General features: G+C 35.3%; 1 protein-coding gene and 1 long non-coding RNA gene across 2 annotated transcripts; both read left to right on the plus strand.

Annotated features, from left to right (window-relative positions):
* The first annotated feature begins 656 nt into the window (after positions 1-656).
* On the plus strand, positions 657-3142 carry LOC110275345 (uncharacterized). Its single transcript, XR_002367775.2, has 2 exons — positions 657-1285; positions 2848-3142. It is a non-coding gene; the product is annotated as an uncharacterized LOC110275345 (long non-coding RNA).
* Positions 3143-6746: 3604 nt separating this feature from the next.
* LOC107467058 (uncharacterized) lies at positions 6747-9370 on the plus strand. Its single transcript, XM_016086086.3, has one exon. It carries the CDS (start codon positions 7071-7073, stop codon positions 9042-9044), a length of 1974 nt encoding a protein of 657 aa, XP_015941572.1. The 5' UTR covers positions 6747-7070; the 3' UTR covers positions 9045-9370.
* Positions 9371-12623: the final 3253 nt, after the last annotated feature.

The raw sequence follows: 12623 nt of genomic DNA on the forward strand, positions 1-12623 counted from the left end.
GTATCTAGTTGTAAATGCATTAAAAAAAATACATAATAAAAAGGTATACCCAGGTCCACGCGAAATCAATTTTTTCAAGGCAATCTTATACATAAAAGGTAATTAAAATAAAAATATTTATAAATAATTAATTAATAAGTGTTATTTGTATATTATCAATAAAAAAAATATAGGTAGACAATGAAAATACTAAACAATGTGAACAATGGATATATCGGATGTTTAATTCACTAGGTGTGCAGATGGTTATCCTAATATTAAGATTTATGTGGATAATTCGGGGTGTAGTGTGTTTTTACTTTATCGAAAAGTGTTAGATAAACAATAATCATCTTGAACAATGTGAACAACCACCAATCAAATAAAAATATATTATACCTCTAAATTAACAATCTAAATCTTAATATTAAAATAACCATCCATACACCTAGTGAAATCAACATCAAATATATCTATTGTTTAAATTGTTTAATATTTTTATTGTCTATCTATATTTTTTATTTACTTTATTAGGCTAATTTTAGAACCCATTATTAACATTGTTTAGGGTACCTATGCTTTATGAATTGAAAAGACACTTCCCTCAAATTAAAGGCGTAATAATATATAAAGAAAAAAAATTGCAAAACTTGCTGAAACATAAATATGAAAAGCAAGCGATAACACAAGCATAAAAGAAAATTAAAGATGGTATATGAAGGGGCCATGTCACTTTATCAACAATGACATGACTAAAGATCTCATAATTTTTGCTGCCTCAGTTTTTTTCTCCCTCTCCACTTCTGTTCTTTTAAACTTTTATTATCATTATTATTAGGAGGTTCCAAAATGGGGGTTGAATGGACCAATAATAAAGTTATCTGACCCTTGGGTGAAAGGAATCATCATTTATATATTATGAGCATCAAATTCAAATCTGATCTGATGAAAGGAAATAGCATTTGTGAGTGGATATCCATAGCATAAGCCTCAGTCCTATTCAAGCATATGCCAAACCTCTTTTTACTAGTTTGGTTTATTCCATCCTTCAGAGTTATGAGTTCTAAGCAAAGCTTGCAGTATAAAAAGATAGAGTGCGCAAAGCTCAAGGAGGCAACTGCTTCACCATCAGTAAGCAAATCAGCAATAGGGCACCTCTTCACTGGCATGTATAAGTATAATATACTAATTCTTCAAGTATTTCTACGGTCACATACATAACATGCCAAAGGAGAGTTGCCCTGTTGCTGCTTTAGCTTAAAATAATCTCAAAATGCTAATCTTTACATTTATATATGTACTTAAGGTAAGTTCTCTTGTGCCATTATTAGGACATGCAGTTAAATTCTATCAAGTGTCTTTAATTTTGCAACTTGCATACCGAAATCTTTTGCTTGTGCCAATGTGGTATGTTCTTTAATCTTTATCTGCCATTATTGTTTTCTGAGAAACAGGTGCTCTTTCTTACTGTTGCGTGCCTTTCATCGTTTGTAACGAAATATGTAGCATTATAAGTCATTATTTTTGGATAAATTAAATAGGTGGGCGTTTTTTACAATCACTTTAATCCAAGTGGCTTTTGAGACAAGTCAATAATAGACCACATTTTTTTTATCAAAGATATATTTCATTGCATAAAATGTTGCAATTACAATTTTGACCATGGGCCAATAACAGCATCTATCAAAGAGATTTTATTACGAGGCCTCAATGCAATAATATAATGTAACAAAATCACCTCAACACGTGGTGGAGATGCAATATGTATGTTAATTATCCTTATGACGTTGAAGTTGATGAGGGTTAGGTGGGTAAGCAACTAAGCATGAGGATAAAGAAAAGAAGAAAAAGGTGAAAATGAAAAACCAACTATAAGATGAACAAGATAAGATGAACAAGAGACATATAATTCAGAAATAATAATAATAATAATAATAATAATAAAATATGATTAAACATGAGAAGCGAGTGCCCTGCATGGCCCAGTTTGGATTCTCTCTACATTTGAAACTTGGGCAATACTCACATATAGAGCAAACATATAAATAGCATATAGTGTTAGTATGTTTGGTGATAAAATTATATTTTATTTTTAAAAAAAAAGTGATGGGATTCATGTAATTAACATCACTCAAAAAAGTAGTAGTATAAATAATTATGAAGAACAAGAAAAAAAATAGTGTGAGAAATCACTAAAAGGAGAAAGTCTAGGGGTCAACACTTTTATTGAAATCTGACCAACACTTAACCATTAAAAGGAAAATGATTAATCCTATATTATTAAATGTCATCTCACACCATTAAAAATATTGATGATAGGTAATTAATAACTAAACATCACAAATTCTGCTGTCCCTAAAACTCTTTCGCAACTGATTAAATGAATATATTGAATAAGAGTGTATGACTATAACAGAAATAACGTTGGTATTCGAGAGGCCATTTTTCTTTACAATTCTCACTTTAGTCTTTTTCTATCTAAAATCAATGCTCATCACTTCTGTAACTAACTCTCTAAATTTGTAACTAACTCCTTAAATTTACGGAGCCTTTTTTATTCCTTTTCTCCTATATGTATATTTATGGTGATCCTGAACTTCTTGGCGGTCGGAGTTTGTCATAGTTAACTACACACCATACTACTTTAATTTATTTGGATTCGGACCCCGTTTTTCTTTTCCTTCAAAAAATATGACAACATTAACTATATCATACTATTATTGTTACCATTGTTATTGTTTCAGCTGCATAAAAGCAGTAAGATTTTTTCTCCATGATATATATACATTAGGCTGTCATGAATATTTATTTCAAACACAGAGGATATGCAAGCTTACACTAATTTCTCACATAATTATTGGTTTTCAGCTATTAAGACCAAGGCCCCGATCTGAAATGCTTCTTGTCTCTTGGAGATGAAGTCATGAAGAAACATTTCTTACGTGCAATTTTCTTTTTCGTCAAAACGACCATATTGCAAGTGTAATAAACGGCTTTTTTAAAGCCCATAATGGACCAATCCATGTATGAATAACTGTACTCTATTAGGACCATTTAGCCCAGAATTTTTGGGTTTATGATTTTGGAAAAGCCCCTGTTCCTTCATGTAAATGTTGTTCAGTGGATTAGGCCCAGGAATGAAATAAGGGGTCAAGATGCAAAATCAATCAGACCAAAAGTAAGATGCAAAAGAAACAAAAATCAATGAACGGTAATGCCATTTGGACTCAAAGTAGTTCTATCTCTTTTTTAAAAGGCTATGACCAAAATTTTTAAGCCCATATTACATTTCACACTTATTTATATTGATGATATATTACTGTTTTCATAAAAGAAGAGCTCTCTTGCTAAAACAAAAATTGAATTCCTCGAGATAGTCTTTGAAGATGGATTTTTCAACCAAGAGATCATATTGTCAAAGAATTAATCAATTTTTCTGATGAAAATATGACGGTCAAACAAGTCCAACAATTCTTGAGAATTGGCAACTACATCAGAGACTTTATTTCAGATGTGACCAGACACACTAGCCAGCTGTCAAAACTCCTGAAAAAGAAGTCTCCCATCATGGGGACTTGAGCAAACCACAGCTGTCAAAACCCTAAAGAGGATAGCACAAGACCTCCCTCCTTTAAAGATTTCCAACACAGGAAAAAGAATATTGCAGACAGATGTTAGTGATGAATTCTGGGGAGCTGTGCTACTTGAAGAAATTGATGGGACAAGACACTATTATGTGCATGCTAGTAAACAATTCAAATAATCTGAAAAACATTACCATGCCACTTACAAAGAGATTCTTGCTGTTAAACGAGGGATAGAAAAGTTCAATTTTCACCTCAGTTCTTATCATTTCACTGTGGAGATGAATAACACCTCTTTCCCATCAATGCTAGAAATCAAGAAAAAAATCCTACCAGACTTTCAACTTTTGCAGTGAAAGACTGATTTTCTCGCTGTAAATTCGAAGTGAGACACATAAAGGGACACCAAAACACACTTGCTGATTTTCTCTCCAGACCCACCAAAGAACCAATCCCAAAACCAATCCATTACATCTGCACCATGAGTACACACAATCCTTCATACACAATTCTATTCCCTGATTGTCTGCTCCACAGAAGCCTATACAAAAGAAAGATTGGATCTTTTTCCCTCAAAGCAAGATCCCAGACAGAATTTCAAATAAATTATCTAGCCAGACAAACTTTGTTTTACTGGCTACACCAGCTCTTTATCATAACCCAAATCTATCCAAACCCAAGATACTTCAACATGGATACCCCTTTCTGTACTATACCAATAATCCAAGGACTTATACCAGAGAAAATGATGTGGTACATTTGGGCTCTGTCTTCATTATATACATGTGCCATCATAGTGCCAATTTTCCCTATATACCATATCCTATGTAACCGCACCCAAGCACAATCTCATCTAATCCGATTATTCTCTATGTATGCCCCACTTGATGCATGGAGAGGAATGTTACATAACATGTTCGACCGGTACCAACTGTGGGATAAATTCTCTTAGGCAAAACAAAAATTCTGTTGTTTTGTCACCTTATAGAGGAATTATTTTATTGGGAGAGACTCACACACCATGAACATGGTCAATATTGTTGGATACTCTACCATATGGTCCATAGATGAAAAGACAGTTCTAAATGCCTTGGCCAAATACCTTTGTCAACTTTGACAACTTGGACTATATGGAGAAAGAGATGTAGTCGAAGGACTCCCATTTCAAACAGATGTTCTGCCAATAACTCTCCAAGAGTTCTAGTCCAAATTCATAATTTCAGGACTAATCAATCAATTTGGAAATACTCTTTTTATGCTCCAAGAAACCAGTCCAACACGTCTAGACATATCCCAAACAGAAATTCTGAGAAAGATCTGAATTCTGAAGATCTAAATGGAAGAATATATGCTTTACCACCAAACCCAACCAGAATTGATACAGGGATACCCAATGATGCTGAAAGCTCATACTCAGACCCATATAACCCAGACATATAAGATGTCCAAGATCCTAATGAAGGAAACACTGAAGACCCATTTACCTATCTACAAGATCTGGATATGGATCTTAGAGCTATCAAATTGGCTTCTAATGAGACATCATCCTTCTCAAATGGTGATAGGACCCTTCCAGAAGACTATTTCAAACCGTCCCTTTATTAGGACAATGTCCCCACTATGTATAATTATTGAGTGCACTAAAATAAAGTGACTTCTGTCACATGTCTAAGAAAAGCCAGAAAGAGATAAGGCTTATCCTTATCCTCCAGCTGATATTGTATGATAGGTTTGTTTAGATTACGTAAGATATTGCTGCTATCTAGAGACCTTTATAAAAGGAGGAGCTCACCTCAATTGTAATCAGATCTCAATGAACATTGTAATATATCCACTTTTTCTATCTTACAAAATGTTCTAAATTTTCTTTTTTTTTTTCTCTGAAAACTTAGCTAGTGTTATTTCCTTCTTCCTCAATCTAGTGCCATAAAGTATGCTCTAAGCTTGCTTCTGCAGAAGATCATGTTCATCAGAAAATAGCATGGATAGGATTCACAGGAATTTCTCATAGTGGAAAAGGGACTTAATGTTATAATACTGAGTTTTGTTCATATCCTTTAATCTCACTCGTTAAAATGATTGTAAAGAGTGACTGGAATAAGCATACAATGTATTATGTCATTGTCATCCTGAAGTACTAGAGATTCACCCTATATATATATTCAAACAAATTTTGTCCAAAACAAAAAATGAAATTCAAACCTAAAAGAAGGAAGCCCAGAATCTATAATTGCCAATTGGGCATGCACTTTTTTCCCTGGGTTCCCCTCCCCACAAGTTTTTCCTAACCATTATTTGCATTGAGCTATTGCTTGCAGCTTTGCTTTTTCATCATCAATCAATTGTAGTTACTTTAATGACGGTCAATGTTCACTTTGTTCTTTTTCCAATAAAGGACCCTCCTCATCATAAGCATGCCTCACATTTATATTGGTCGTTGAGCCCTTTGTCCTCACATACTTAGCTTCACCTCAACAAATCAAATCATATAGTAATGCAACCTTTCATACTCACTAAATTATTGGAAATTATTTTATTGTAATGGTCAAGTTCAACTTAAGAAAACAATAGTTTATAAAATGTAGTAGTAATCACCACAATTCCACAAACTTTGAAGGTCAAGTAATGTTGCTGCCACAATCATGGAACTTTTATATATTATATATTCTTTTTTATTGATCAACACTTAAGCATTAAGCAAAGGTTGGAGTGACTCTGCAAATATTGAGAAGAATTCTAAATTAAAGAGGCTTTTGTAACGATATTGCCGCCTCAAATGACGACCATTCTGTCCTCCACTCAGCTCTTGCTTTTAACTACTTGGCTCCACCACCACCCCCTTCCAAACCTACAATTTTATCGTGTTTAATCTGTCATTAGACCGAAAATCATAGCTAATAAACTTGTTGCAGCCTTTTGAAATGTTTGTGCCTTTCTAACTTAAAGAATTACTTTGGTGACTTTGGAGATATAGTAATTAACATTATAGGTCAGGTCAGTAGCATTATACAAAATATAATATATAATGTATAAAATCTTGTTCACTTTCTAATAGTTTATGTAAATAACTAAATATTAGTATTCACTTTCAAACAGAGGAGCTAAGTTCTTCTTTCTTTGTTTCTTTAATTAACTTACTAAGAAATCTCCCAAAGAAAACATCACACTATTTAGTATTCACCCCAATTAGACGGCATAGATTTGATTGATTGGGAAGTGTGGGACACAATATTAAAACAAGCCAACTTGGCAAACTATGAAAAGACACAGTCTAAGTTGTACTGCTGACCCTGTCATTGTGTTCATACATCATCACCCTTTCACCCCCACATTAACACACATAATTATAAAACCATCATACACGCACATTATGAAATTTATCCATGACTATGTTACTTATAGAGAGAGCATCAATATATTCAATAATGCAGCAGAGTTGTCAACAAATTCCTATATATAAACAAGAGTTGTTTGTGAAGTGCGGAGAAGGAAGAAAAACACCAGAACATGCCTTCACTTGGCAAAAATGAGATCTCACAAACATGCCCTCATGGCTATGGATGTTGTCCTACCTCATTGTTCAACTCATCATCACCATCACCACTGCCATCTCAAAAGATAACAACATCAACAACAGCAACAAGCAAACCGAGAAACAGCTCTTCAGAGTGCCGTCACAGTTTTGCAGCAACAACAACATCTTCCATCTTTCCAAACACAAAGTTCACTAACCATGAGTCTCTTCCATCTCTGCAAGAATCATTAGGTGAATTCAACAGAGTTTACCCTCAATACTCAGAGACTGAGATAGTTGATCGTGTGAGAGCCAAGGAATACTACCATCTCTCTTTTTCCAACCACACTTGCCTTGATTACATTGGTATTGGCCTTTTCTCATATTACCAACGCCAACAACACCATGATGCTTCAAGAACCCAGGTTGCATCTTCTTCAACTCCTCAATCTCCACCCCAATATTCAGATATTCCCTTCTTTAGCATATCTTACAAGACTGGGAATCTGAAGACTCTATTGCTTCATGGAGGGAAGGAGTCAGAATTTGAGTCAGCAATGAGGAGGAGAATGATGAGGTTCCTTAACATTTCTGAGAATGATTACTTCATGGTTTTCACAGCAAACAGAACATCAGCTTTCAAGCTTGTGGCAGAATCATACCCTTTCCAATCAAGAAAGAAGCTTTTGACAGTTTATGACTATGAGAGTGAGGCAGTGGAAGCAATGATTAGTTGCTCAGAGAAAAGAGGAGCCACGGCTATGTCAGCAGAGTTCTCATGGCCAAGGCTCAGAATTCAATCAGAGAAACTGAGGAAGATGATTGTTAGCAAGAGGAAGGAAAAAGGAAGAGGGCTCTTTGTGTTCCCACTTCATTCAAGAGTAACAGGAGCAAGGTATCCTTATTTGTGGATGAGCATAGCACAAGAGAATGGATGGCATGTTTTGATTGATGCATGTGCCTTAGGGCCAAAGGACATGGATAGCTTTGGCCTCTCTCTCTTTAGGCCAGACTTTCTTGTTTGTTCTTTCTACAAGGTCTTTGGAGACAATCCAACTGGCTATGGTTGTCTTTTTGTCAAGAAATCTGCTATTTCCATTCTTGAACCTTCCACTTGTGCTGGAATTGTGAACCTTGTACCGGAAAGGAGGTTACTTCAGCAGCTATCAGAGGATTCTTCAGTTGAACAAAAACCAACATCTATCTTACAAGATCAAGAGTTATCTTCTTTGACTTCCTTCTCTGGTAGGATAGAAACCACACAATCTACAAAAGTTGAAGCAGAAGAACCATCCGAGCTTCAGATAACAGAGGTACCTATAGAAGTAAAAGCTCAGGAAGAAGCAGTTGAGATACTTGAGAATAAGAATGTTAGAGACAGTGAAAATGGGAGCTTTAAAATTGAATGCAGGTGTTTGGATCAGGTGGATTCTTTAGGATTGGTTCTAATCACTAACAGGACAAGGTACCTGATAAATTGGTTGGTAAACTCAATGTTGAAGCTTAAGCACCCCAACACACAAGGAGGGGTTCCCCTGGTCAAGATTTATGGCCCAAAGATAAAATTTGATAGGGGACCTGCTTTGGCTTTCAATGTGTTTGATTGGAAAGGTGAAAAGATTGAGCCAGTCCTTGTGCAAAAGCTTGCTGATAGAAGCAATATATCTCTGAGCTATGGATTCCTTCATCATATCTGGTTTGCAGATAAATATGCAGAAGAGAAGGGAAGAGTACTACAGACCAAAGAAGGAAGAAGCCAAGGAGTGAATGCTTCCAACAAGAAGAAAGACAGAGACAACTTAGGAGTAACTGTGGTTACTGCTGCATTGAGCTTCTTGGCTAATTTTGAAGACATGTACAAACTCTGGGCTTTTGTTGCTAAGTTCCTTGATGCAGATTTTGTGGAGAAGGAGAGATGGAGATACACATCTCTCAATCAGAAAACCGTTCAAGTTCTAATTCCATAAACTTCATGTTTTTTTTCCCCTTCTGGATTTTGGATCAAATAAGATTTCATGTTGTTATGAACCCAAAAGCTTTAAAGTCAATACTCTGTTGATGTTGATATTCTCCAAAGAATCAATGGTGATACAAGACAAAACAGATTCGATCAAATCAGGAAGTGTGAAAGGACAAGGACAGAAACAAAGTAATGTCTTTCGATGTGTTTGTGTAATACACGTCCCTTTGAAAGGTTTGAATATTATAATAATATTAATGTAAAATAATGTCCAAGTATTTTTTTGTTTGAAGTTTGAACTTTGAACTGTTGACCGCATTGCAAGAGCTAAGAATCCAAATATAAGAATATATGCTTAGCACGTCGTTATATTAAATCTGTTTTCATTTCAATGGTCACAGCAGGAACAAAATTCTAGATAGTATTATATTACGAAGGAGTTATGATTTATGAATGACTTTTAATATCTTATTTATTTATTTATTTATTTATTTCAAGTAGTCTTGGATTCACATTTCCATGCATTATTCAGAAATATCAATGACGGCTAAGAATTTTTTTTCCAAGCAAGTCTTTTTAAATTTTCTACGACTCATGATGTGCTATCCACGAAAAAAGTCTGCAACATTAGTGTATTATATTTTCTCTTGCGTACACAGTTATGAACTTATGATAGTCAGTTGATTTTATTATAATCATAATCATGATATACACACCTAAACTTTATAATTCTTCCAAGAAAAATACGACTTGTGGAAAAACCGAAAAAGACGAGCCAAATAGCAGAAACCCCTGATTTTGTTACTTAATTTTTGGTAGAAATAAATTCATGGACCCCACCAGTTTTCGTTGTCAAAATTCCATTGGTTAAATACCATACACAAAGTCTATAGTCTATACAAGTGATGACAACAAATAATCAATTATGGTGATTCCTTAGTATTTTTCAATGGAAAAAAATTAATAATAAAAAATATGCATATTTCTTAAACACAATTAAGTAAAAATTAAATATTAATATTTTTATTTAATTCTAAATTCCTAATAGTCACAGGCTCTTCTAGGATTTTATTGCACCGCCTCCATGGTTACACCTTTCTTTGTCTTTTCTTCGTCAAACTCTTTTCCATCTTCTTCTATTTTTTTTCTTAATTTCTTTTCCATTTAACTCCCTAATTTTCGTTTTCTCTTCCAATTCATTGCTCTTTTAATTCATTCCATTTTCTAATTCACTCATTCCATATATCTTATGTTTCTTTGGAATCATTAAATACCAATTCTGATTTTCTCTACACCATGAGCAACAAATCAGAGACTCAGAACCCTCATATAATTGCTATGAAAGTGGAGGGTGCCAGCCTTCAAGTGGCACCCAAAGAAATATGAAACTGCTCTCGTAGAATTGTCGAGGTTTGGGGAGACCCCTGACAATCCACAATCTTAAAGGGATTTGCAAATCCTACTCCCCCGAGGTTGGTTTTATCTGTGAAACAAAAAATCAATCTCGACAAGTTGAAGGAAAACTAAGATCTTGTGGTTTCAAGGAATGGTTTATTGTAGATCCGGATGGATTATCAAGGGGTTTGGCAATGGCATGGAGGGATGGTTGCACTGTTCAGATTTTACAACATGGTAGATTTTTCATTGCGGCATCAGTTCTGACAGCTGGTTCTAATGATCCCTATGGTGTTCTAGGTGTTTATCTCAGTTCAAATGATCAACATAGAATGACTCAATTTGCTGAATTAACTTCAGTCACCCAACAGTTCGATGGTAAGGTTGTGTTAATGGGGGATTTTAATGCCATTTCTAATCAATTGGAGAAAGAAGGTGGGGTGCTAAATCTCCTTCTTCTATTGAAACCTTTAATAGTTTTATTGATGATAATTTCCTGATTGATATTGGTATGGTCGGAAGACCATTCACTTGGTCAAATAGACGGAGGGGTGATGAGTTGATACAGGAAAGACTGGACCGATTCCTGGTAGGAGTTGATTGGCAGCAACTCTATCACAATGCAACGGTTCTTAGACTGTCAGAATCAGGCTCGGATCATGCCCCTCTTCTCCTAGACTCTAATCCGAGAACTGAGAGATCTAAACGCCGATTCAATTCCAAGAAAGATGGTGTTCCAATGATGAAATACGCCAGATTGTTAGAGAGGTTTGGCATGAACAGATTGATGGTTCAGCCATGTATATCCTAGCTCAAAAAATAAAGCGTTGTCGGCATAAGATTGTCAAATGACAGCAAGAACACAGATCTAATTCGAAGGTGGAGATTGATTTACTACAGTCGAAATTAGAGGAACTTCGTTTAGCAGGAATTCATGGAGGCGACATCATTTCAGAAATAGAGGACAAACTTAAAAAAATATTGCAAAATGAGGAATCTTATTGGAAAGATAAGTCTAGAGTCAAATGGCTCAAATCTGGTGATCAGAATACAGCTTTCTTCCATCAGAAATTTAGCAATCGAACCCGAAGGAATAGAATTTGGCAACTAACTGGCAATGATGGTGAAGTGGTTACTTCAAATACTGGTATTGCTTCTATGGCTGAATCTTATTTCAAGGACATCTTTTCCTCCACTTGTCATGAGAACCCTGAACCTCTGTTTACTGATTTTGAACCTAAGGTTACAGCTCACATGAACCGTAGGCTTCAAAGACCAGTGATTATGGAGGAAGTGAAACGCGCAACATTTAGTATTCATCCTCAAAGTGCTCCAGGAGATGATGGTATGACAGCAAAATTTTTTCAAAGCTTCTGGAACATACTTAGTGGTGATGTGTTTCAAGCAGTTAAGAGCTTCTTTTCAGGGGACATAATTTTGAAGGGTTTTAACCACACTCAGATCTGTCTTATTCCCAAGATCATGTGGATTCGAGAATTAGTGACAACTGTTTCTTATTCTGTTATTGTGGAAGGACAACCTTATGGTTTCTTCAAACCAAATAGAGGTATTCGACAAGGAGATCCTCTATCCCCCTATCTTTTTCTTTTTTGTGCAGAAGGTCTCTCCTTCTTGCTACACAAGGCAGAACAAAATAGACTAATTCAAGGTTTTCAGATACATAGGCGATGTCCCAAGGTCAACCACCTCCCGTTTGCTGATGATTCCATTTTATTCTGTAAGGCTAATCCTGAAGCATGTTCAAATATCCTGCATTTATTGAATTCTTATGAAAGCATCAGTGGCCAGAGGGTAAATCTTAATAAATCTGCTGTATTCTTTAGCCATAACACTCCGTCCACTACTCGTACACTACTGGCTAACTCTATGAATATTAATCATATTGGGGCTCAGGATAAATACCTTGATTTGCCTTCTACAGTCTTTAAATCGAAAAATGCTTCTTTTTGTATGATCAAAGAAAAGGTTCGAAAAAGAATCCAAGGGTGGAAGCGCAATCTTCTTTCGTCAGGTGGTAGACACATATTGCTTAAGGCAGAGGGATAAGCTATTCCTATTTATACATTGTCATGCTTCAAGTTGCCTGATGGTTTAATATCAGAAATTCACTCTCTACTTTCTCAGTTCTGGTGGGAACAAAAAGGTTCTGAAAGGCGGATGGCTTGGATTA

This window comes from Arachis duranensis, chromosome 9 (assembly GCF_000817695.3).
Source record: "Arachis duranensis cultivar V14167 chromosome 9, aradu.V14167.gnm2.J7QH, whole genome shotgun sequence".
Taxonomy (NCBI): domain Eukaryota; kingdom Viridiplantae; phylum Streptophyta; class Magnoliopsida; order Fabales; family Fabaceae; genus Arachis; species Arachis duranensis.